General features: G+C 38.5%; 1 protein-coding gene across 5 annotated transcripts in view; it reads left to right on the top strand.

Moving 5' to 3' along the window:
* The window catches only part of map2 (microtubule-associated protein 2), a 51,687-nt gene that overhangs the window by 6,107 nt on the left and 18,228 nt on the right, over positions 1–27,352 (top strand). For 3 of the 5 annotated variants that reach the window (XM_086091712.1, XM_086091708.1, XM_086091707.1), the window contains exons 2-8: positions 6,491–6,542; positions 12,255–12,377; positions 19,097–19,360; positions 21,940–22,029; positions 22,809–22,883; positions 25,130–25,345; positions 26,217–26,567. In XM_086091712.1, coding sequence (XP_085947838.1) covers positions 19,150–19,360; positions 21,940–22,029; positions 22,809–22,883; positions 25,130–25,345; positions 26,217–26,567 — 943 coding nt within the window. In that variant the 5' untranslated portion in view covers positions 6,491–6,542; positions 12,255–12,377; positions 19,097–19,149. The remainder of the gene's footprint in view (positions 1–6,490; positions 6,543–12,254; positions 12,378–19,096; positions 19,361–21,939; positions 22,030–22,808; positions 22,884–25,129; positions 25,346–26,216; positions 26,568–27,352) is intronic. The other 2 variants (XM_086091711.1, XM_086091710.1) reach the window with 1 other exon arrangement.

The following is a 27,352-nucleotide window of genomic DNA, read 5'->3' as shown; positions in this document are numbered from 1 at the left end:
GGGCATTTGACTTCAGAGCACCAAGTGTATTTGCGTGACTGCAGTAGATCTAACATTCTGCTTGAGTTGTCTAAAATGTCAACGCTAACAACCATGTTCTCTGGAGTATTTCTCTGCAAAATTCCACCACAAAAAAAAACAAAAAACAGCCTCTCTTGTCATGGTTAAATTTAAATTTGAATTGGATCCTTCCAGCTGTTGGAAATTACAGGATGCCAACAATATACCAGAAAATAGGATTAGCTCACAGAATAGTTTATGCGTGTTGCAATGCTGACATACACCCACATGCAGTATAGGTTAATTGCAGAGAGGATACGTGGCGTTTCCTTTTTTGGGCAATATGAATCGGAGGATCGCTTGGTTGATTTGTTTTGCGAGCTACAATTAGAATTCAGATATTCCATTGCTAGAGCGAAGTGGGGGGAAAAAAGCAGCTGCTATTGAACAGCCCCCCCAAAAATATGAAATGAGAACACTCCCGTGCAGAGGCTATTATTTTATTGAATTATTCTTTCTAAGTAAATCTACTGTATTCAAAAAGGAATAGCAACATGGTTGGCTAACACCCGATCAGTCGTCACAGAGGATTTCAAATTGGTGACGTATCAAGTGTAGCTAACACGTCCTACCTACAAAAACCGAAACCTCACTTAAACCCTCTTATTTTAATCCAAAAGGTTTCATCGTGTCACAGGTTTCTTTAAACAGCTGACCTCACTTTTTTCGTGCCAAATTGATTAATCCTGGCTGGCTCGCCACTAAACGTTCCAATCCCTTGTGATGACTTGCATCAAACTTGTACCACTCTGCGTTGGCCCACATCCATTTGATTGGTCTGTTAAAATGCACATTTAGTGTTAAGTCAGTGTGTTAAGACTTACTTACTTGATTCCACTGGAAGGCCATTTAGCCGTACCGCCCACTGTTCAAGCTCTCCTGTGAGCAAACACGTGCGCAGCCATCAGCGCAGGCACCTCTTGTCAGCGCTCTCTCGCGCTCTTTGATTTGCTCATTGCAGTGCACTGCTGTGTTGCGCCACATTGTTTTATGCGCCTTCATCTTGTTTTCGGCAGCTACGGCTGAGACGAGAGCGGCGGAATCCGGTCACCCTCAACCCAGTGGATGTTCTTTTGACTACATTTTCCTTTATCAAAACTATTGGGACAATAACTGAGAAATGAATCAAGAGAATCGCTATCTGAAGGTTCTGGAATACTGTTTGGGTCATATCAACCAAACTGATGTTGTTTAGAGGAGTTTCCATTGCGTTGCAGGAGCTCAACGGGATACTTAACTCATTTTTGACAGCCATTTTCAGCAGTAAAAAGTTCATATTTTGTCCAGAATTAATTTGATAACGTCATTATTTTAACTCATTCACTGCCATTGACGGTTATAAACGTCAAAAAATCATTTTCAAACAATTTTTCTACTTTTGTTAACGAGTATGAAAACCTAGATTTTTTTTATTGTACATTTAGAACAGATATACAATTTGTGATGAATCGTGAGTTAACTAGTGAAGTAATGCGATTAATTACAATAAAAACCTCAAATTTTTAATAATCATCTCGTCAGGCGATTGCAATTTTTATTTTGTAATAATTTTCTAGGTTTAACGAATAGAAATGTTTTACGTTTATAGCCGCCAATGGCAGTGAATGAGTTAAAAACAAATATTTCCGCTTGATGTCGACTGAAGATGACATCGCCTGTGCTGAGGAAGTAGGTAACGACTAATCATGGCTCACCTGTTTTCTGGGTTTGGTCAGCAAACTGAGGCATGATTGGTCGTTACCTACTTCCTCAGCACAGGTGATGTCTTCTTCAGTCGACATCAAGCGGAAAAAATACTTTTTACAGATATTAATTGTATATGAAAAATAATGACGTTATCAAATTAATTCTGGACAAAATATGAACTTTTTTTCTGCTTTTTTACTTTACTACAAGTATCCCTTTACCTTCCAGTAGCTGACAGTATGTTGTTCTTCTTCAGGCCAGAAAACTACTTGAGGTGTACTCAACATCACCCCTGCAGGTTGAAACCTAGTAGTGCATTCCATTTTGTGTCAGCTGTCATCAGAATCCGCTGAGGGTCCTGATTGCTGACCCGCCAGCAGTTGTTACATGTGAGTGAAGTCAGTGCCATCCATTGATCTTTTGACTTGATTTTGGTCTTGTTTGATGACCGGTGTTTACTTAGGGAACAGGAACGGATGTTGACGAAGCTGGAGGAAGGGTGCCATGTTATCACTCATATTTCCCAAACACACTTTCATCCATCTTGGTATTGCCATTCATGAGACTTCTCATTCCTTTTGGAATGAACATTTTCTGAATCAGCTAATGCCATTATTAGTTGCCATGGAGACTGACGGAGTTAGGGTGTTGCTATGGAAACTGAGAGGCTGCTCATCACCACGCACAGCAGGCTTCACCACTCCCTCGAGCAAACCGGTATTACACAAATACACTAGACAGCTGCACGCGATGAACATTAACAAATACGTCGGTAAAATGTGTGTGTTCAATAGGATATTTGTGTTTTCAGGTTTTTTTTTTTTTTTTACATCAACAATAAACCGAGAGATGGAATTGCCTTTAAAATGAGACCTACATTGAGAGAGTGTGTGTGTGTGTGTGTCGGGGGGGGGGGGGGGGGGTGCGATGATTCATCGGTCAACCTTAATGGATTTATGGTCCCTTACACCCTGAGGAATAGGAATTCATTTTTGTTCCCATTGTAATGAAAATAAGAACATAATATGGAGAGAAACAAGCTGGGCTGTGACATTCACCGGAACTCCTCGGAAGAGTTCAAACAGGAGGATGGAGGAGGGTAATCACTTGAAAATCTAAACTGAGTTAAAAATCTTAAATCACATGAGCCAACCAATTAAGGTTCCTGCTTTCTCCCAAAGGAGATAATTACCAATCAGCATAGTCTTTAAAGGTTAGATTAGTTGCATGTAAAGCAGGATTCTGTTATAATACGGTTGGATTTGTCTTACTAGGGAATGCATGACAGCTAGTGAAGGATTTTTATAGCGTATATACGGTAATCCTTCCATGTTTGTTCTGTATTAGCAGACAATTAGAATTTCACATACAGACTGTTCAGTGGATATATCAATCAAAATAGAAAAAATATATAGTATAATAAAACATAAAATAGAATAGAATAGGAAAAACCATCCTTCCTTGAAGCCACAACAGGTCTATGACTTAATTAATTGCACTGACATTGTGATGGACAATTTTAATCAGTAAAACACGATTAATCATTCATGAAAATGACTTTTGGCTGAAACGCAATTTTCCAGAAGTGGTGGAATAATAATTGGAGCAACAGGATCGGATTCAGTGCTCCCGCAGTAATATTGTAATATTGCGTTGTGCAAAAATACACACAAGAGGATGATGCTCTGCTGATGCATAATAATAAGCAGGAGTGCACATAACAATTTTGGTCTGGTTCTCAAAGGAACGCCAGAGGTTACAACGGCGTATTAGGGTCGCGTATAAATACTTTTTTTTTTCAAAGGGGGCAAATAATATTCAGAGAAAAAAACGTAAAGACTTTATAAAGTGGCAGATTTGCGAGAGAAAAAAAACTCAGAAACTTCACAAATTTGTGACTTGAAAGTGGCAAATTTGTGAATTTCTTTCTCTCAAATTTGCCACTTTGTAGAGTCACAAATGCGTTTTTTTTCCCTCTCGGAATATTACCCCCACCTCTGAAAAATAAAACATTTACACGTGGCCCTTATACGCTGTCGTAAGAGGTTGCTGTTTGGTGCTCATTTTTTCTCTCGACCCACCGACCTCATGGATGAACTTTAAGGGCTCTATTTTTATAGACATTTTTGGTGTCACATCAGATGCGTCTTCACTTTTGTGCCAGGTCAAGTGTAGTTTAGCATGTTTGGGAATTTGGCATACGTGCCTTGCTGCAAATTTGAACCCAATTACCGACTAACGCTTGGGTTAATTTGATGCCCTGATTTTTTATTTTTTTACCTAAATAACCGAAATAAATTTTGCTATTAACTTATTAGCTGTATACCGCTACTGTAACCCAACAATTTAGCTCCTCTCAGAAAAATTAACCAGAAATTTGACCAAACTCTTAACAACCCAAGAATTGGCTTCATGAAATAGCTCAACTATTTTTAGCGATTTAGCATTGACTTGTCATATAAAAGCTGTTGTTTTGGTTGTGTCTGGGATTCCAATATACACAAGCACTGAATTCAATTTGCAGTGAGTCCCATATGGCGTCGGCTGTGTGCTCACGTGTGCCACACAAAACATACACTTTGGATTACGTTCAAGTGTTTGCTGATGAGCGGTTTCAGCGCTGCAATTGACAGTATGTATTCGTAGACCGGTGTAGTGTCATAATGTAGTACGGATGCTCTCAGGCAAGACATGACAAGGACAAGTTACAACAACTATTCACTTCTCATTTCCGTTTATATGAGGTGACATTTGGATCACTAAATAAGATTGCAAGAATAGGTGTGTGGCATGTGGGATTTTATTTAAATAGGGTGCCACATCACATACTGCTAAGAAAACAGGAAGAGGGAGCAAAACACAAAATATTTGGACTCATTTGGGTAATTGCCAATCCGGAAATGTCAACCAAGGTTTCTGTTTGGTTTAATAGCACGGTTGTTTTGGAAAAGACATTGTTTTATTGATATTACACTCTTTTTATAGATGTATTTGATAACATATAGGTCCTTTAACTGATAAAAGTAGATCGCCCCTCCCAATGACAACTTCAAGCAGATAAAAAGCGCAGCGCATTTGCATTCACTTGCAGTGCTGCAAAGTTCAGCTTGTCCTCCAAAGGAGACCCATTGCAAGTTTTGTACAAAAATCTGTTGACTTTTTATTGAACTGTTAAAAGACCTGGATATTTTTAAAATATTCTATGGTCATACTGCACTGTGGGAATTTTGAGCATTTCAATTCATACCACAGCATCTCAGTCCGAGAATTCCGTTCTTTGACTTGCCAATTTAAAACCGACATTTTGTTTTATGTAGCCATTCAGATGTGGACTTTGAGGTATGTTTCGGGTCGTTGTCGTGTGGCATAACCCAAGAGCACTTCAGATTGAGGGTGCAAACTGATGGCTGGATGTTTGTTGGAAGGATTTTCTGTTGCACGCAGGGCCAGATTGGTGACCAATTAGAAACTGGCAGATATTTTGCATTTTATGCAAATTTGGTGATGCCCGTAATTTCATAATTTGCTGATAGATTAATGATGTAATTGATTGGATCCACGGGTTTTTCTCCACATTTTCTGTGTATTGAATGTTTATCAGTGTTTTGGGGAGAATTTTTATATGGTTTAATTAATTATATGCAAACTTATATGCAAAGTTTGGCTATTTGTTAGCCGGACCGTTTCCAATTCCTCCCGAGTAACGGCGGTTGACTGTACCGTAATAAACAAGTTGTTTAAATTGATTGGATAGATTGCTCCAACTTCTGATCGGATCGGTGATTGGTTATGGTGTTTATTTTTTTTCAGCTAGGCTCCAAAATCCTGATTAGGAAAAGCCTAATGAATATAAAAAAAGGACCAACATTAGTTTGTGTCAGAGGCAGAATTAGCTAAAAAAAAATTGGGGGGGGGGGGGGGGCGAAACAAAAACATGTAAAGTTTAGAATTTTTATAAATAAAATCAAAACATTGCGACAGGAAAAGTCTCATTTCTCAAAAATAAATAAATAAATAAATCATTCAGAACATCAATGAAAAACTGTTTCAAAAATAATACATCAAAGTACATTTTAGAACTTTAATTGCAATTGCATGATACCGTGAAAATGCTTAACGCTATCACAGACAATTGATTGCGATCATACTGATCATGATCATACGGCCAACCAATGGTTACTCACTATGTAGATCACACAATCTACTGTATAGTGAAAATGTCTACTTACTGTACTTACCTTTGTCAGGACACATACAGTTGTTCCTGTCAATGTGCGGCGCTATCAATAATGTTCTCCAGTCTTACAGTCGTGGCAGAATTGCGCCTCACCAGACGGCACGACTGCTTTTGTCATGCCCTTAATGAGGCATTTCAAAGCGTGCGTGTGCATGCGTGTGCCAAGACAGCGCGGCAGGAAAGTGTATCTGTGTTTAAGTTGTCACACTAACAACCATGGACAGCACACAGACAATCGCAACCCTCCAATTTTGCAACTTCAGCGTGCTCTCTTTAGAGCTACCCATTGACTGATTACTACTTTCTCCTCTCAGCTACCACCTCATCCTCTCTCCATCTGTCGCAAAGATTTGCAGGTGCTAGGTTTGTGTGCGTTTGTGCGCGTGTATGTGTATTAAGAGACACCACCTGCCACCGCACTCCCTAAGGACTAAAGAGGCAAATCTGTCGCTCTGCCTTTCTACCCTCACAACTGCTCTTACCCTTTATCCGCTGTCACTTTTCCAGGACTCGGATGCAAGCTTTCCCCTGAGTCACGGACCATATCGCAGTCAGCCAGGTGAGTCCCTCATTCCATTTCTTTTTTTTTAGTCATCCCAGCCTTATACTCATTGTTCTTCGGCATCAGTATGTGCTGCTGTAAAGTTGCTGCGTCACTGTGCTGCTAAAAGCCACCGTTAGCTTTATATGACCAGTAGCTGCAGAGGCAGTTATCTTCCTTTAATGGCGGACAACAGTGCTGTTGTAGCTGTATCAGCAAAGTGTACATTTCGTCACGTTTTACGTTGAAGTGGCATGTTTTGTTTGTCTAAATGTGTGCTGCCATTGGCTGGCTAACCCTCAGTGAGCTGGGATAGGCTCCAGGTCACCCTAATATAAATAAAGAGATAGTAGAAAATTGATAAATGGATGGGAAATGACTTCCAAAAGCACATTGATGTCTGCATGTGAGTGGATGAAAGAACAACAATATTAAAAAGTTTCAAAATGAATTTAAAAGTATAACAGCAACACTGTCATTTCCCTGGCAAGCCAAGGTCGCCTATTTTAGGGCGCTTTAGTATTAAATCTATGTTAGCTACGGTTGCTATCACATCAGATATGTTTGCCAGGAAAGTGTTTGCGCATGTATGGGAATGTTTAGCCAGCAAATGACCATTGAATTAAACTGTTAAGAAATCAAGTGCAAATTTCGATGTTTCCCAGATTAGTTTAGCTAGTTAGCTAGATAGATAGCTAATACAACAGAACACGGATGAATTAAAAACTTTACCAAAAGTGAAAAAAAAAACCACCTTGGGTTCTGCCCTTGGCCAGTGTATGGCAAGAGATCCTGGAGGTTTAAGTAAACTTTTTTTTAAATTAAAAGGAAAACGTTTCTGTATGTTGACGCGGCTGCGTTAGCGCATCCGCTGCATACAGTCTTGATACTCGCCACCGATTTATAAAAAAGTAAATATAAGGCTTGGTAAAGCGCTTTATAATCATTTTTTGGGGGGACTACGACATGCTTTATTTGGCAAAAGTACAATTAGTAATCCATTTAAATTGATTCGGAATTTGCTGCTTAAACGGGAAATAAATAGCTAATGTGCATTTTGGTTGCAAGTCTGAGCGCTAATTATTACCATAATGTAAAAAAAAAAGAAGAGAAAATACTCAGCCTTTGAAGAATATTTCCTCAAATGCCCGTTAAAAACAAAACAACAAACAACATATATTAGGATAAAAAGCCACAGAGTAATGATAAAGGGGTACATTTAAAACGAAATCCCTCTCGTGACTGTTTATTCATTATGTTTGCTGTTCTCAGCTGTGATATCACGACTCAGACCCACCACCTCACCCCAGCTAGGCTCTTGTATTAGTTCCCTGTCTTTCTTCTTGAGCATTTCCACCTACACATCCTTTCTCATCTTTGTGCCTCGTCATATTCTCATCTCGTCTCACTTCATATCCTGCCAGTCAGTTCCATTCTCTCTCTCTCTCTCTTTGCTGCATGTTATTAACTTGAACTTCATCCACACACACAACGACAAGGCCACACTTACAGTGCAATTATCGATGATTAAGTCAAGGGTTTATGGACCTTACAGTACTGCAAACAACACTAGTATAGAGCAATGTCTTTGTCGAAGGACAACCTGTTATATACACTTTCTTTTCTTTTATACAGATTTTTTTGTTTTCTTTACTGTCTCTTGCCAAGTATTTTGTAGAAATACAACTATTATTAGACTGATTTAGTAGTACCAAACTGTTTTGAAGGCTATCACTGTATGTTTTATGGATATATTTCCTGCATAGTGTTGCATTTAAAACTTGGGACAGCACGCTGAAAAAAATTGCAATGGAATGTAGAATTCCTCAGTCCTCAGTGCGCCCAATTGGTAGATCAGCTTCCATATTTGTTTTGTGCGAGCAATCACGTTTGCACATTCATACTTTCAGTCAGAGGTGGCAAATCCAGGTCCAGAAAGTAAAATCCCTGGCACAGTTTGGCTTTAGCCCTTATTGCTAATTGTTTCAGTTGTTGTGCTAGCTAGCTAGCTCCCATGGTGCTTATTTACCTGCTAGGGAGCTAGCTAGCTAGCACCAGGGGCTAAAGCCAAACTGTGCCAGGGTTTTTACTTTCTGGACCTGGATTTGCTACCTCTGCCTTTAGTCAATCAGGTCTTTAGTGTTTTACCTGTGTCATGATTGAGAAAAAAAAATACTTTTTAAATTATATTTTCTGTGATTCTATAGTTTATATATATTCTATAGCCATATGATAGGATTTAGCTTTCTTGGGATTCGATTATTTTCCAAGAAAAAAATACAAGGCGTATTTTATGGACGACAGTGAACGAGGCATTATGTTTTAGTGATATGCTGAATAAGAGACTTGGCACCTACAACCTGCTTGGTTCAGCTGTTTTCTTAGAGTTTCATTCTTTCTTTTTTTTTCTTCCATCAAACTCCATAAACATAAACTTGAAGTAGTCTGCATGGCTACAAAGTGTGACTGATGAAGCATCCATGAAAGTGGTTTGGTGTTTGCACGGATTTTCTAAAGCTCATTTTCACAGCTCTTCATTAATGAACAATATAATGCACAAGTGTTTCTCTCGCGGTATGTGGATAGAACCTAAGGGCACTGCGTATCGGGTATTTTTTAATGAGCAAAACTAGTTGCTTACACACATGAAAGCATACGTCGTAGCTCACGCCATGCCTTCTTTCTGGGGGAGAGCAGGATAATGACAAAGGAGATTAGGCTAATCGAGAAAGAAATTCTGACTAGATTGAGGATATGGAGACATGACATTGTAAAAATAGTTTTTTTTTTTTCAGCCAGTCTCAGTTTTTGAAACATTTTCTTCAAAGATGATAACACTATCAAAGCAAACCCCATTCACAAAAAGGCTTGGCCAGTTCACATTCACTACACAACTGCTTGTCCTTCTGGGTCTTCGTAAAGGCTGAATAACCTTTGTTGGCAATAATACAGGTTTAAAATTGGACTTATTCAAGTATTGCAAGTTCGCCTGATTTCAAAAACATCCAATATTTGTGTTCTCAGGCTAAAATATTTTTGGCAGTGGACTAAATGAAATTATATAGGTCAACTATAGTTTTATATAAAACATTGGACTTCATAAATCAATGAGGTAGAGTACATGTCAACGCATCCAAATCAACCACACATTTTTATTTTTTTAGGACGAGTCAAATCATGAAGATTCCTTTTCCTCCGAAAGGTTCCGTTTTCTACAACTATAGTTTTATAAAACATATTGCTTCATGAATCAGTCATGTACATGTCCTGTTAGTTCTCTTCTTGTAGCATACAAACACACACACGCACACACACTGTACACTTTGCTGATCGCATTAAAACTGACAGTTGGCTGCTGGATGCGTAGTCCCATGAGATGAACAAAGTGCTTTGATTGTGTGTATGGTAGTGTGATTTTTATGTGTGCGCGTTGGCAAACCTTCACACATGAAAATGATGACAGCGAAGAAGCGCAACAGTTAAAAAAAAAAAAAGGTACTCTGTTGCAGTATTATGAGAGACTTCACTGTAATGAAACTCATGCCTTGTATAATGGGAATATTTTTGATATGTTATTATATTATAACGTAAAAAAAAAATCAGTGTTCACAACTGAGCATGTTCCAAATTGTAATTTGTTTATCATAGCATCAGTTTTGTAGGATTGTTTGTTTGGTGTAACACATTTGTAATATTCATAATAATAACCATACCAGGCCAGTGATGCGGTGAAAGATTAATTACGGCATGAAGTCATGCTATGTTTTAAAGATTTGTTCGATTTCCACGTTGTGCCAGTGTTTCCATTGTTTGTTTTGTTTCACAGTATAATTAATGATTCGAGGACTGCATTCAAACATTTAGCACGGGGCAATATTGCTGAACACAATGCAGGTAAATACAAGCCTGTACTGCTTGAAATGACGAATGTTGTCAATTCAAATGACAAAACATTAAGTTGAAGGACAAAGCACTGCTTTGCCTAGTAAATGCCCGTTTGTATGTAGGCGGCTGAAGTATCCCGCAGTGTCCTTGGAAATGTCTGAATTGAAATTAATTATATTTAAAGCACTTCAAATAGATTTTGAGATGAATGCAGTGAGATGACTTGGCAGTGTTACTGTGAGATTACTGTTTCTCGTTTGCGTGGCTGCTGCGTCTTTTTTCTTGCCCCCTCTTCCTACATTCTCTTTTGTTTAGGACAAAAGTCATACATTGTCATTCAGTAATAGGAAACAGTTGCGGTGCTGCTGAGTCACAGTTTTGCAGTTTGCAGTTTTCATGATGCATACTAATTCAAATTTAGTTTGGTAGGTTTTTTCCGTCAGACATATGGACTCTAATGTGAAATGTCGCTGGGTGTTCCGGCATATTCTATAGCTTAGGGTGTATTTTGATTTCCAAAACACTCGGCCTGGCCCTGAGATACATAAATGATACTTGACATTCTTTATAACTGTTTTAAGGTGTGCCTCAACTCACTTACTCACCTCAAGTCTTACTTGACAAATGAATATAATAGATAGATAATGACATAATGTTTAAAGCCCAGCCGATTAACTTTTTTTTTTGTCTTGGGGGGTGGGATCGAACACACCCCCAACTTTGTTTGGGAGCACAGGGCGCTACTGGTGAGCTAAAATTCCGTGCTGCCGGCGTAGCTTAGGACCTCATTTGAATGCTCAGCAAGTAAGGTAAAGGTAAAGAGCTGACCTAGTTTTTTTCTTAAAAAAACAACAACTTTTTTATACATAACACGTACACACAAAACCCGACTTTGGACCAGTTGTGGTAACAAAACGGTGCGCAAAAAAACAACAAAAAAACCTGGATGCCCAGACATGGACATGTCCAGGCAAAAGACTACTAAAGCACCCTGACGCATCTGGCAATTTGGTAACAAAAAGAAGACTCGGTTTTAGACTCGCAAAATCAGGTCTCAGTGGTGACGCAGATGGTGTAACACAATTTTGGTGGATTTGATGCAGACAAGCATGTCATCATATTTCATTAATAAATATCACAACAGCATGAGACAAATTATTATCATCTTAACAATATTTGAAATAGCACCCCCTTGAATTTTTTTCTCAACAGTTTCATGGTTCTTCCATAGTCCTCCTTAAAAAGCACTTTGAGCCTTTACTTCATGTCGCAAGAAAAAAATAATGATTTCCAAATCCTGCTGTTTATACTCTCCACTTCCTTTGAATCGCTGTACGACTCACTTGCCAGTAAAGTGCTCTGCTTAGTAGTAGAGCGGGGATGTGTCAAAAAAAAATGACAATTCTCTCAGCCTTTACCCGAAGGAAAAAAACCCAGTAAATGCTGCTTGAAAAATCGCTATTTGAAAATCTTAAATCAACTTGTACGGACCGATTGACAGAAGACTTGTAAGAACCGCAGCCTCAAGCACTTCACACCTTCTGTTAAGTGGATTTTGTGTTCCCGGCAGAGAGAGTGTTTCAAGTCTTAATGCTGAATTAAGCTACTCCTTTCCTGACTTCCGGTGCGTATTTGTGGTACAGGCACGACAGTGGAATCGTTCCGCCTATCACGACTTCAATGTTATTAATACAGCAACTGCCAGTATCATATACTTTTGTACCTGTTACACTTACAGCGAATGATTTATGGTAAATCATTTGAGTTAGGTTGCTCTAGCAGTCCAATACTCAACATATGAAGGAAAAATCTTTTGTGTTTTTTTTTTGTTTTCATCATCTCTAGGTTCATCGAGGAAGTCGCGCTTCTGGCTTTGACTAGCTGTGTGTGACAATCTTCATAAGAAAGAGGGAATCCTTTTTCTTAGGTGTGGATTTGATTCATTCGAGGCCCACACAGGCGAATCAGGTAAACATACTTTCTCCTTTCAGGATTTATTGTAATGCTTCTGCTTTGGTAGAGTCCAATGTGATACTTTGATTAATTCCAAATCAAAAAGTAAAGCAAAAAACAAACAAACATCATCTTTCTCTTATCTTTCAATGGTTCACAGATGTGCTGCGCACCTGTCAAATAAGAAACACTTTCTATGGAATGAAAGAGTGAGAGCAAAAGAAAGAAAGAAAGAGAGAGAGAGAGAGTGGATGTCTGTTACCTCGATAAAAGCAGCGGCCGTGTGGGTGGATGTACATGTGAGTGCAGGCTGCTCAGAGCTGAGTGGGAAGTGGGTATTGAGTGGGAAGAGAAGAGCTGCTTCAGTGAGACGATCAACACCAAGGTCCGTTGAAAGCCAGTCACGCTTTTATGGGCTCTCATTGTTTCCTGCGCAAGTTTCCAGGTAGCCAGATTGCTGACGGGGAGTTGGATAAGAGCCTTTTTATTTTCTATTTAACTCATTCACTGCCATTGACGGCTATAGACGGCAAAAATTCATTTGAACTATTTCTATGAGTTTAACATTTTTTTCTCCCACTTTTGTTAACAAGAGTATGAAAACCTAGGAAAAAAATTATTGTACATTTAGAACAGATATAAAATTTGTGATTAATCGTGAGTTGACTAGTGAAGTCATGCAATTAATTACGAAAAATTGTATCACCTGACGCCCCTAATTTTTTAATAATAATAAAGTAAGAGTATTTTTTGTTTTTAATAATCTTTTCTTTTTCTTTTTTTTTTAAAGAAAATAATTTTTTTAATCAATTAATCGCATGACTTCACTAATGAACTCACGATTAATCACAAATTTTATATCTGTTCTAAATGTACAATAAAAAAATTGTTAACTCTTGTTAACAAAAATGTTAAACCAATAGAAATAGTTCAAATGAATTTTTGACGTCTACAGCCGTCAATGGCAGTGAATGAATTAATGTGTGTTAAGGCCAGTGGGGGGGTGTGCTACTCTTTTTCACGAACGATGCAGCCGAGTCACAGAAACACAATTTCTCCCAAGACACTGGGTGAGCTTGAGTTCTTGGGATTACCACATTTTTATCCCAGAGAATAAGGGAAATAATGTGTTCCAACCTCCCATCATCATAAAACTGTACAGATGTTATGTAGTAGCACTTTAAAATTCTAACAGTCATAAGAGTGTTACAAATAATTGTAATAAATTCAATACGGTGAATATTGAACACTCAGCAGTAATTGACCTCCCCACTATGCTTATAGATGCCCGTTAGATAGTGTCAAAGTACTAGTTTTGTTGAAATGAAGCACCTAAACTCACTTCATTGTAGTTCCTTGCCACCAATATGCTATAACATGGTATAAAAGCACTACTTTAGTCTAAATAGAGCTCCTCAACTCATTTCCCTGTAGTTCCTCGACTCCAAAATGCTGCAAGATCATAGCAAAGCACTACTTTTGTCTAAACAGAGCTCCGTAACTCACGTCAGTGTAGTTCTTTGGCACCAAGATACTACAAGATTGCGGCAAAGCACTACTTTTTTCTAAAAGCAGCTTCTCAACTCGCCACCCCAAAATATAATAATAATAATAAGCAGTTTGGTTGGTTTGGTGCTGCAAAAGTGTTTGTATTGCCCACTGAGTTTGAATGATACAATTTATTTCATGACGCAACAGAGGAACAAAAGTGCCAAAATAAAATATTGAATCATTTAAAATATAAACAAAATAAATGCTGAATTATTTAAAATAAAATCAATGAATAAATACTGAAATAATTAAATAAATAATGTGATAATTTAATACATATTGAAATAAATCTATTAATATTTAAATACTATTGAAATGAATAAATATTGTAATAATTACATAAATGTAATAATTTATTTAATTATATTTTCATTTATTTAATTTGGTCACTGTTGGTCCTCCATAACATTCTAAGGGCATGGGTTTGACAAAAAAAAAAAATACAATTCTGTACGACTGGACCACAGCACTTTGCCTGCTCCGTCCGTCCAGCCTACAGAACCAGGACTAATATTGCTGAAATCTATATTATAAAGAAGTTTGTCTGTTAGTCTTGATGTGTTTTTAGATTTTGTGAATAAGCCGTAGCACCCAGAGAACCAGAGTGACTTTACAAACTAATCGCTCAGGATCCAGGGTGAAGCTTTTCTAGGCCAGGACACCTACAGCTCGCTTCAGCTGCTTTGACATCATTGCCTTTTTTGCAGTCAAAATTTATGCTAGCCGGTTTGTCGCGCCTTATTGTAAATGGTCCATTTGTCATATTTGAGAAGATAATGCCAGGTAGAAATATTCTTCTTATTATTAGAAAAAGAGGCAGCGCCTCACTAAGCTCCTTTGCGGCTCTCCTGCTCCTGCAGTGAGGAGAGCCCTGCAATGCAGCATCTGTGTGACGTACACGCACGCACACACACGCACGCACACACACACACACACACACACACACACACACACACACACACACACACACACACACACACACACACACACACACACACACACACACACACACACACACACACACACACACACACACACACACACACACACACACACACACGCTGAGATGCTGGCATGTGAATGTGTTCAGAACGTAGGAGGGAGATGGAAAAAAAGGCAGAGAAAGCGGAGAGGAGGGGAAAGATGAAGGCTGATGGAAGCTGGGGGAGGAGTGTGTAGGTGGAAGGACAATACTAGGAGGAAGGTAAAGAGGTAGGAAGAAATAACAGGTGGGAGGAAGACTCAAGGGCGGAAAAAAAAAAAGCAAAGAAATTAGACGAATGACACATATCAGAGCCGCCAGGAAAAACATTGCCGGCATTATCATATATTTATGTTCATTAAACACAGTCAGAATGTGGACCAGACCTGATTCAAGCACTTTGTAACGATAGCAAAAGTGCGCGTGCACGGTTGAGCTGCAAGCCGGTACTGTCAGCACGATCTTCACATCTATCGACCAGGCCGGTCATTCCTTATGGATTGCGTCTTCCCGGGGAATGTGATAGAATGACTCCCTTCCAGCCCGTGTCAATTATTGTTAAGGTGCCCTTCAACAAGGTGGTGAACCTTCTGTGCTGAATGTCTCCAGAAGGAGCCTGAACCTTAGCAGCATCTGTTAAGCCAATCAGCAATTTGCGCTAATTTACAGTAATGCTGCTTCCACTAGAAAAAAACAACAACTTTGCACAGCGTGTATCTCCGCCAAGTTTTAAAGGGACACTTGACTCATTGAGCCCTTTTCAACAGTAAGAAGATAATATTTTGTCTATAATTAATGTGTTTTTTTTATGAACAATTACCACTTGCTGGCGACTGAAGATGGCATCACCTGTGCTGAGGAAATAGCGACCAATCATGGCTCAGTTTGCTGACCAAACCCAGAAAACAGATGAGCCCGTGATTGGTCGTTATTTCCTCAGCACAGGGTGATGTCAACTTCAAAACGATTTTTTAAAGGTATTCATTGTTCATGAAAGATAATGAAGTTATCAAATTAACTATAGACAAAATATTAACTGTTTACTCATGAAAAGGGCTCAATGAGTCAAGTATCCCTTTAACCAACAGACTTTAGACTCAAATCTACGTTATGTGAAATATTTTGTTTGTCTAGCTCAGTGCTTCTTATTATTTTGTTTGTTACAAGAGAAGAAAATATTAGGCGGCCACATCAACTCTGCGCCGCAACTTTTTAGTATCATTTGCCAATAAAGTTTTTGTAAGTACACCTCTGCAGAGAAGCTAATACTCCTTTTATCTCTGGTAACAAGAGCGCCACTGCCACCTACTGTAGTGGATTTGCAGTTACACATAATTCAAATATGGCAAGATAAAAAAAAAAAAAAACATGTTCCATGCGTTCAGACGCGCACACAATGTAAGACACTTTAATTTGAGAATATACACAGTATCATTAGCATTTGAAAGATTAAACAGTGAGAGACATATAAGATAATATGGTATGAGGGATTAGGTGTGATTAGAAAATCTAGAAGCCATATGATGAAAACATGTTTATAATATTTAATATAATAAATCACTTTTTTTTTAATAACCAAACACACTTTTTTGTAGCATGTTTTAACATCATTACAGACAAATGGAAAATATCAAGTTAAAAATGTTCTCCCCTCTGCCAGACATGTAGACCAGTTCAATATTACGTTCACACGATTGTAACGCTCAGATTCTATCTTTTTAAACATAACTCATTCACTGCCATTGACGGTTATAGATGTCCAAAATTTATTTGAACTATTTCTATTAGCTTAACATTTTGCCACTTTTGTTAACAAGAGTATGAAAACCTAGATTTTTTTTTATTGTACATTTATAACATATAAAATTTGTGATTCATCGTGAGTTAACTATTGAAGTCATTAGATTAATTACAATTAAAAATTGTAATCGCCTGACGTGATTAAAAAAAAGAAAAGATTACTAAAAATTAGGGGCGTCAGGCGATTTAAAAAAAATCATAATTAATCGCATGAATTCACTAGTTAACTCACGATTAATCACACATTTTATATCTGTTCTAAATGTAGAGTAAAAAAAATCTGTTTTCATACTCTTGTTAACAAAAGTGGAAAAAAAGATGTTAAACTAATAGAAATAGTTCAAATGAATTTTTGACGTCTGTAGCCGTCAATGGCAGTGAATGAGTTAATTTAGTGCACCTCTGGCATTCTGCAATGAGTCCATTCTCTTTTGCCACTGCTTACTCAACTCTGCTAAGTGCTACAAGCCTTTTGACAATTGCAGCAGACTCAATCTGACTGAATCTTTTTGGTTGCGTGTACGATAAGACACTGCCGTGACTGGCGATTTGTGGTTTTACACGACCCAGCATTCCGTGTCAAAAATGTACACAAGTCGTTTTCTTACCAGCCAGTCCACCGCTGATCAAGTCGGATGTGGAGGTCAGCCACCGAACACAAAGTGACCTCCATCGTCAGACAGACAGGAGCAAGACAGGCTGACAACCTCATTTTGATATTTTACGACTTTTAATAAATAAGAGTGCTGTGTGCCGGATGAGGCCCCGAGCAGGGTCGCAGTGGTGGGAAGACGAGCTGTGACAATGAAAGAGTCTTCAAGCTAGACACGTCGTTTTGACTTTCCGAGTGGAGGAATCAGTGCGGTGAGCTCAGTGCAGAGTCTCTATTGGGCTGTCATTCTCACACCCGTTAAGAGGAGTCATGCAAATCCTGTTGATTATTCATTTAGGCTTACAGCTTAAACTCTCCCCATTAAATATTCAGCACAAGCATTCCGTGGCAGGTAGACTGATCCATTGGTATTCTATTTGTCTGATTGCTGTGCTTTTGGAGTGAGATTTTGAGCCTTTCACTACATTCGCCTCCATTTACTTGTCGATTTTTCACGTTTGAGGATATTTTCACACTAGCACCCTTAATCGCTTTTACTTAATTTATTTCAGTTTGTTTGGCCAGGAGGGAAGACAATTGAAGTCTTTAAGTTGAAAATGTCCTTCGTCTTTACTAATTAATATCATACAATGTCTTTTGTTTTCGTCTTTATTAATTAATATCATACATAAGCTGTGGTGTAGTGGTCATTGGTCTACGACGGCGTATTAGGGCCACGTATATATATATTTTTATAATATTCAGAGAAAAAACTTGCAAATTTGCCACTTTATAAAGTGGCAAATTTGTAAGAAGAAAACTCAGAAATTTACAACAAGTATACGTAGCGTAGCTTTAGTCTAATGCCAGGATTTATTTGTGGTTAATAGGACACTGTTTATAAAATCAAAAGACTGGATGTAGACAGATTCATTCTTAATTTAAACTTTACTCGTCATACAGGGCAGCTAGAGCGACACTTCCTAATCAGCTGACTAAGACTAAACAATCAAAAGCTAGCATACTTTAGGTAAATGCAATTACTATCTCCTCATTTGAAACCCCGACGAAAAGTATTGGCATAAACATCCGAGTAGTATGCTACGTGTAGCTATTTATTGTGAATTTCTGGGTATTTTTCTTGCAAATTTGCCACTTTATATAAAGTGGCAAATTTGCGAGTTATTTTCTCGAAATATTGCACCCACCCTCTAAAAAAAATATTAATACGTGGCCCTAATTAACTGTCGTACTGGTCAATTGCTTTTCTTTTTAAACGGTGACATGTAAGAAAAAAATATTTAAAATTGTAAAATGGATGGATGGATGTATTAATCATGACACAATCATAAAGTATAGATAAAACAATATTTAGGGAACACTGAACAAAATGATGAAAACAGCCGGGTTAGACCTCAAAATAATTTTAGGTAAAATCCTAAAACTACTTGTCCCCATTCTTGTGTTTTAATTTACTTTGACAGCTAATTGAAGGATCTTATATTCATTTAATATCCTCTGCCTCTGATTGGCTCATCAGTCCTCATGCGTAAAGTTAGCCAACCTAGCGAAGGTAGAGTACCAGCCAAAACAAGTCAAAACTAAAAAACTAAAACTAACTATAATAAAAAATCCACAAGCTATTCTAACCCTGTGCATTTAATACAACTGCTTCTACATAAGCGAGCCCAGCTGCAAATAGAATCTTGTTGTGTTATGTCCTCGAGCCTCTCCCTTAGCTGCTAACTTAGCACTTAATAACACGCTGAGTTGTTTGTTACCATGTCTGCCTCTCCTCCCTGCTGACAGAGGAAAAGACATCCCTCAACCCCCCTCCCCTGTTCTGAGCTCGTACCAGCAGCATGGCAGATGACCGACAGCCAGAAGACGGTGCCGCTCAGTGGGACCCTTCAAGGGGCCAGGAGCCCACTGGTACCCACGGGGCCAACGGTTTCTCATCTTCCTCGTACAGGACGTGCCAGACTGGCGGGGCTCACACGACCTCCGCCCCCTTCTCTGCAAGGGAGAACGGGTTCAATGGGGAGTTAACTGGTGCTCATGCTATCACTGCAGGTATGTAGAATCTCAGATTTAGTTGATGTTTGTGTGTATGAAGTATGCGAGTTATCCACGGGGCGGTCGCGTGGGTTTGCAGCACACCGAGTCCAACCCGAATCACATGCTGTTATTAAACATGCTCTAATTACGACGTTAAATCGGTTTCTCTACCCTTCATCTCCCCAGCTCACCCTCACCGACACCCTGCAGACACAAATGGTGATGCACCAGCGGTGTTACCATGACAACGGGTCCGCCACCAATTTGTTTTACCAGAGCTTTTGCTCTTCTTTTTTTTTTTTTTGACTTCTACTTAACCATAAGATGAGAACCATTTCTAGTGTCATGTCTGTGCTGGAATCGAATCATGATGAAATATTTTCGACTGGAGTTTCAGGAACTCTTACTGGAATCTGTACTAGAATTTAATCATGATATTTCGTATGGCAGTGTCAGCCATCATTACAAACCAAAATGGACTCTGACTACATTACACATTTGACATTTCAGTGCCATACACACACATTCCATTTTGTTTTTCCGTTGCTTCCAGACAGAGCTGACTGCATAACATTGTCTTGCTTTTATTAACGCCCGGTCGTGAAAATTCTACACAATCAACAAGATTCTCAAGAAACAATCAATTGGCTAATCGATTTTTATTCACATCCCTTGCATATGGTAAGAGGTGACTCCAACATGCCGGGCATAACCGCGGAGAATCGCTGACACTCGATAATCCTCCAGCCTTCAACGTTCTGAGAGTCAGCCAGCTCTTCAGATGCAACAAGAACCTCTGAAGCACTAAATTGCCTCCTCGGCATTGTGTTAAGCCTGGAGCTCACTATGTTGTCATCATTTATTTATTTATTTTGCCACAAAGAAGTCAAGCGCAACATGCTACAAACTACTTTAGCGCAAAACGAAACGTACGAGTGCGGTGGTATTAAGTAAATATATATAAATTATAGGTGTCAGGCGATTACATTTTTTTAATCATAATTAATCGCATGACTTCAATAGTTAACTCACGATTAATCTCAAGTTTTACGTCTGTTCTAAATGTACAATAAAATATTTTTATCCAAAGTTTTCATACTCTTGTTAACATAAAAGTGGAAACAAATTTTAACAACTGTAAAAGTGTGATTTTGATTTGTATTGAGGTCATTTTTTTTGCCACGAGTTGGCATAATTGCAATTGTAAGACATTGGTGACAGCTCAGTGCATTTTTCTCTTCATATTGAGAGCTATCTAATCTTTAACATGAAGTAACTTGCGAAATTATGCACATTTTTAACATTGTAAAATGCAACTTGACCCCACTCTCCACAAATATATGCATTATTATTACATTTGTTGCTGCAAAATGTTGACGTTTTGCTGCGTTGCGATTGGAATTCCCCCAGTACAGGCTGTCCAGGGGGCGGTCATTAATTAAAAAATTTGTGGCGTTGAACAAAACTTTAAATTAACTGAAAATTAACACACTCATTTTGACACCTCTAGTATACGTATAGAATGGCGCTAACATGCTAATTTCGATTCACTTTAACTTACGTACTTATATTACATTAAATTGTTTCTATGCGAAGACTACAAGTAAAAGCTGAATCTGTTTTTATAGTTTTTTTCAACAGTTGTATTTTGCACCATAAAATGATATAAAAAAAAAAAGCTATTGGAAACAGTCTTTAAATATACTTTCTATTTGATGATTTAAATTTATTCAAGATTTTATTCAAGTGTACAAAAAATGCGATAAGTCACTATTAAGTACGGAATATTGTGCGATTAATTAGTAAAAAAAATGTCAATTGCTTGACAGCAGTAAACATATACTACTTTTTTTTTTTTTGCTTGTAAAAATCGTCATCATCACCATCATCATCATGTTTCTAGCATCCGGTGGCAAAGTCACAGTGGCTCATCAGTCTGTTGTCAAGGAAACAACTTTATTTACACCCTTTGGATGTTGACTGTTTTGGCATCCAATGGCATTCTCTGTGCCATCCCACTGCGTGTCTGCAAAAGGCTGTGTGCATGTGTTGCACTCACTTTGGTGCGTTTGTGTTGACTTAATGCTTCTTGTCATAGTTTCTGCCTTGAGATGAAACATTGTCAGCTTTACCACAGATATTCTTCTATTCTATTTGAAGGGCTAAAGTATGAAATATTCCTTCCAGAAATGATGTAAACCTTCTGTATTAATGTCCTGAGTATAAAGTAGGTCATTATTTTATTTGACATGTTTGTGTTGGGTAAATGCTGACCGAGGCGGATCAAGCAAGTTTTCATCACTGCCAGTATGCTTTGTGGAAGTGACAAGGTCATTTCCTTTACTCTGCCATCCCTTTGGGATGTGATTTTCTACTTCACACTGAAGCCTAAAAATGTTGACGCAAAAACAAAAGTGTTAGTTACAAATGTGAAAACATCACCTCTTAACATTTATGAGCTAAAATGCGTTAGTGAGTGTTTGTGGTCTATCATTTCCTTCAAACATACCATATTTTTTGTAGTATCCTTGAGTAATCTGAAAGGAACCGCCATTTTTTTTAAAATTAATTTTTAAAAATGTTTTTATGTTCAGAGCAAGTGTCTGCAAGGATCGTACAGGAAGTGACTGCCGAGGCAGTGGCGGTACTAAAGGGGGAGCAGGAGAGTCAAAGGCTGCCATCAGGTTTGCCACACACACTCACAATTTTTTTTAATTTTGAGACCATATAAGAAAAAAAAGAAAAGAAAATAGTTTTATCACTTCCACATGCTTTGACCTCATTAAATTATTAAAACACACTTTTTACAGTATTGCTTAGCTCCTCTTCTATATCTTGCTTACACAGTCCTACAAATAAGTGGCAAAGCATACTGGCTTCAAGATGTTTAACTCATTCACTGCCATTGACGGCTATAGACGTCAAAAATTCATTTGTACTATTTCATTGTTTTTCTACTTTTGTTAAGAGTATTTTTTTATTGTACATTTAGAACAGATATATCATTAATTGAAAGTTAACTAGTGAAGTCATGCGATTAATTGCGATGAAAATTTTTAACCGCCTGACGCTCAGGCGATTACATTTTTGAATTGTAATTAATTGCATGACTTCAATAGTTAACTTACGATTAATCACACATTTTCTATCTGTTCTAAATGTACAATAAAAAATGTTTTCCAGGTTTTCATACTCTTGTTAACAAAAGTGGATATATTTTTTTAAACTAATAGAAATAGTTCAAATGAATTTTTGACGTCTATAGCCGTCAATGGCAGTGAATGAGTTAAATGCCACCCTCAGTTGAAGTTGCTGTACAACAGTGTCAACTTATTAGCACAAAAATAACGCGCTATTAGCATAACATCTTCACTTTTTGTAAAATGCTACAATAGATTTAAACGGCGTAAAATTCAAGGTAAACCACAAGACTCTGATCATGGATCTTCATCTTCAATTGTAGTTGAAGACACCTCCAATTTACCTCCGTCGCCGCCTCCTTCACCTGCTGCAGAACAATTTGGTCCTCTTGAGCAAGGTAGGCCAAAAAATGATTAGTGTGCTCTGTTTATAAGAGTGTGTCTTCTATGGACGTTTTTTTTTCTCCTCTTGCATCATCAGCAAATTGGAATTGCTGAGAGCTTAGAGATTACTCTGTCCCAACAGGCCATCCAGAGTTCATAACAAGCTAATTTTTGTTGATTTCAGTCGCATATTTCCGCATGCTCCATCCTTATTTTGAAACTGACGCAGGTTGTCTCATGGACATTTTACGTTGAACTCTAAAAGAAAGAATGGCAAAGCCACCATGTTAGGGCTTGTTTTATTTTTTGTTTTTTTTAAATAATTTTTCATCCATTTCCCCCTTCTAACCTGCATACCTCACAGTCTCCTCACATACTAATATGACAGCCTTGTAACTATCTTTGATACGTGTCTCTTTTTTTTTATGGCAGCTGTCAGTGTTCTTGTGTGTGAATCTGGGCTTTTATGCCTCAGCACTGTAGACGGTACTCATGTTGAAAAGAGCAATCTGTGTAGTAAGTCTTGAATAGTTACAAAATAGGATAAGGATTGATTGAGTGTGTTGACTCAAGATCCTCCAAATTTGTGACAAAATTTGTTTTCTAGATGTTAGGGAATTGTTTGGATAATACGGATGTGGTCTTGTTTCTTGATGATAAAACATTAGAGAGATTTGTAAAAAATAATAATAATTGTTTGTTCAAAGGCATCCTAAAAAAGGTTTATGGCAGCAGAATTCCATTTGACAGGTTTTGGTAATCACAATTGAAATTGTACTTTGGTTAGGTTGTTGTTTAAGTCTTTTTTATTTATTTATATTGTTGTTTTATTACATTTCTTGTTATGGTATATTTCACCTTTTAAGCATTGATATTCTTCATCATTTATTTAACTAAGCAATAGAGGTCACTTTCTTAAAATTTACACATACAGTAGTTGGCTGGACAACCTTGCTCTCTAATCAGTTGCTAGTTATAGTCACCTCATCAATGTCTGTGTGTGTCATGTCATTTGTAACCCCTTTCTGATTTCCTTGAATTTTTATTTACCAATGTTCAATGGGCTCTTTGCATATAGCGCATATACAGTATATATTATATATATTATAAGATCTTTTTTTATTTATTCCAAAAGCAACATAAGCAATAATGAGAACATTGTTGTGTTCCAGTGTGCCATCCAAATTGAACGGCATTTTACGCATTCCACAGATTCCCCAGTGACTTTGAATTCACTCATGATATTGCTTTGTTCTAGAAACTGCTTTCCTGAATACCGCCTTGCATAAATACATTAGCAGATAGACTCGTGAAACAGCGAGAGCCCAGATCTGAAAACTAATTGTATATTTGGATTACAAAGATTTGCTGTAACGCTTCAATTAAAGTAAAATAGGGATAAACCTAGCCATAATGTTAAGCACTGTTTTTTTTTCTACACTTCTTCATGGACCCAAAGGACTTTATTTGACTAATGACAAACACCTCAATACACAAACGACACCATTTTAGATATTTTCTACCTAAATCAGTGGAGATGTTCATAATAACGTGCCACAGTACCACACGTATATTCTATCATTAACCGTGATTGTTCGTTAGCATATTGATAACCTATATCTATATCTAATGTGATATTGACTGGATGTAAGAAGAGGCATACCTCTTAAAGCCCTTCTCTACATTGCTGCTCGGTGTTATGGAGGAAGGTTAGAATAGTCAAATATTTTTCAAAACCGTATTTAGTCTGCGTGGGAGATTAGGTACAAAGAGCCCATTTTCTTTTGCCAATGTTTTCCCTCAACTCTTGTACAAAAAATGTCCATTTTGAATCACCCTTTGTCATAACTGGTATAGTTGATATTGCTAATGTAAAAGTCCTGCCCAAAAATAAAAGCATGTCAATATTTTGTCTAAAAAGCAAGCAAAAAATATTACAGTGTAACTGGTAAGGTGTCAATTGGTAGAATTCCAAACGATACAGCCTCAGGGTGGTTGGACTTTGGAGGTCATTTATAAACTGAGCAATTATTCAATGTACAGAAAACACCTCAGACTATAAACTTCTGTTAGCAAACATATTGATCAGATATTGTATTATACTCTATAGTCTTTATAATAGACAATTGTGCTGACTCATTTTTTTAAATGGACATTTTTGTTCGGGCTGTTCCATCCCCCCTCCCCCTTTTATTTCTTCCTCATCGTGCGTGTCCAGATTTCCCTGCAGTTCTTCTCCTTGTGTCTGTCTTGTTTGTAGATGTAGGGGATGAGGAGGAGGCAGGCCCTCTCCGCCGCTTCCAAAATTCTCGGGAGAGGTGCAAGTTCCTCGCCCCCTCCATCTCAGTTTCTGTGCCTGAGGACGACCCCTACCACTCCGACGAGGAGTACTATGAGCACCCCTTGTTCAGCCCAGAGTGGACGCACTCGGGTGCCCGCCCCATGGGGCAGGCTGTGGCCTTTAGACAGATTGAAGGTGAACCACGCACGGTTCCTCTTTGCCGTCGCTCGACCCCTCCACCCCTTACTTTTCCTTTTTCTCTTTTGAACATCTCCCTCATCCGTGTTGTGCCTTTTGTCCCGGCATCCTTCCACCCTTCCGTCTCTCCATTTGTCAGTTCGTCCGTCATCTTTGTGTGTTTGCGTGTTCTTGTCATGTCCATTTGAAATCGGAGAGATTTCAGATTGGTAAAACGTCATATTCTCATCGTTTACTTCACCCGTTATTGCTTCTTGTGTTTGCAATCATGCTTAGGTCGACACACTGTAGGGGAGTCACATAAAGGAGGACAGTTTTACTGAGATTCCATCAATGGACTCTCAAGGTGGTTTCAGTGGCTATAAAAAGGTTATATATCAATTAATTAACAGTTGAGTTACCCAATACCCCACTTTTCACTTGACTCATAATTGTAAACAAATCATTTGACTTGCACAGGTGCATGCTCACAATTTTGCTGCTGCCCTCTCTCGTTTACTTCTTAGTAGTACACTTGGCTTGGACGATGTGTTTTATATTGATCTGGAGTATCGTTTGCTATGTCAAATCCATTCTCTTGGTATAAATTGGATAAGGCATGGTTGGTGAAAATCCTTACCCTCCCAAGATTGTTCTTCAGAGGGTCACAAGGGCATGAATAATAAATAGTAAATTAGTAGTACCATATATCCCTAAAGCCAATTTAAAAAAGCATACTCACATGCAATACACCGTGCCTATGTGTGATGTATCTGTGAACACTTTGGATCATCTCAAAGTGTCCCTTCATCGGTTATGTTTTCACACTGCCCAAGTCTGTGTTGCTTGTAGTCTTACTGTGTCCCCCTCTCACCCTGTTTTTGAGAAGAAGAGACCATGGAGGCTCTTACAGCTGAATACGAGGAGGATGATGATGAGGATGAGGAGGAGGAGGATGAGGAAGAGAGTGCAGAGGCAGCTCTTGATGAGCAGCAATGGAGCGGGGAAGAGCCCGACCCGGACGTCCCAGAAGCGGAAGTTTTAGAGCAGGCAGAGGCCGTAGGCAAGGTCCCGGATCTAGAGCTGGGGCCGGATGAGGCAGCTAGTGCTCCTGCAGGAAGCTCTATGGACAGAGAGGAGGAGGAGGAGGAGCAGGAGGAGCAGGAGGAGCAGGAGGAGCAGGAGGAGCAGGAGGAGGAGGAGGAGGAGGAAGCAGAGGGTGAGGAGAGCCCTGAGACAGGTGTGTCCTCCCCTCTGCGTACCCTGCCTGCATGTTACAGCTTGTCCACTGTATACGAATGCCAGATGTGTCAATGGGCAGGAGAATTCCAGCGTTATTCAGGTGGAATGGCAAATCATTAGCCCTGCACTGCTGTGTCTGCAAGGCAACACAGGCTTGTTAGTGGAAAAAAAAAAGTCGCATTACCTTAACTTTAACGTAGTTGCATTGTAATCCCTGTTATGCCTGTGTTTTCTTATTGTTGCACTTGTTTGGGGCTGGCTCTTTTGTACTGGTATGATTAAGTGTTGCACCTGCAATCATGCTTTTGACCACCAGCTATAAGCTTCCGGGATTGTCATTATGTTAACACCGATGGCTTGGTGCTGGTATACAAGTGCTTTGCTTTTATGTAATCTTTAATCATTATTTCAGAGGCCACTCATTGGCAGGGGATGGCAGGGGATTTGGTGTTGGCTGTCATTTTTCACAAATGTTTGTATACATCCTATTTAATGAATCAACGCTTATCAAACGACCAAGTCATCTGGTTGAGTTTTTGTCAATCTTAGTTTGTTGCATATTATATTTATGTCATTCACAACCAGGCTTCTTCAGCGTTTCTGCAAATGTTATTTGAATTATTTAATGACATATGACATCATTAACACGCATGTTCATTTGATCAAAACTATGTGAACATTCTTAGATTTGTACCTCTCAATTTTGACAAATAATTACTGCCGTTTAAATGTTGCAATATACAGTGATGTAATGCATGGATATCCATTCCATGAATTATTGTT

Source organism: Leptonotus elevatus, chromosome 12 (genome assembly GCF_054856555.1).
Source record: "Leptonotus elevatus isolate MCC_2025b chromosome 12, RoL_Lele_1.0, whole genome shotgun sequence".
NCBI classification, from domain to species: domain Eukaryota; kingdom Metazoa; phylum Chordata; class Actinopteri; order Syngnathiformes; family Syngnathidae; genus Leptonotus; species Leptonotus elevatus.
The sequence above is the reverse complement of the archived record's forward strand: the minus strand, read 5'-3'. Positions and strand labels throughout refer to the sequence as shown.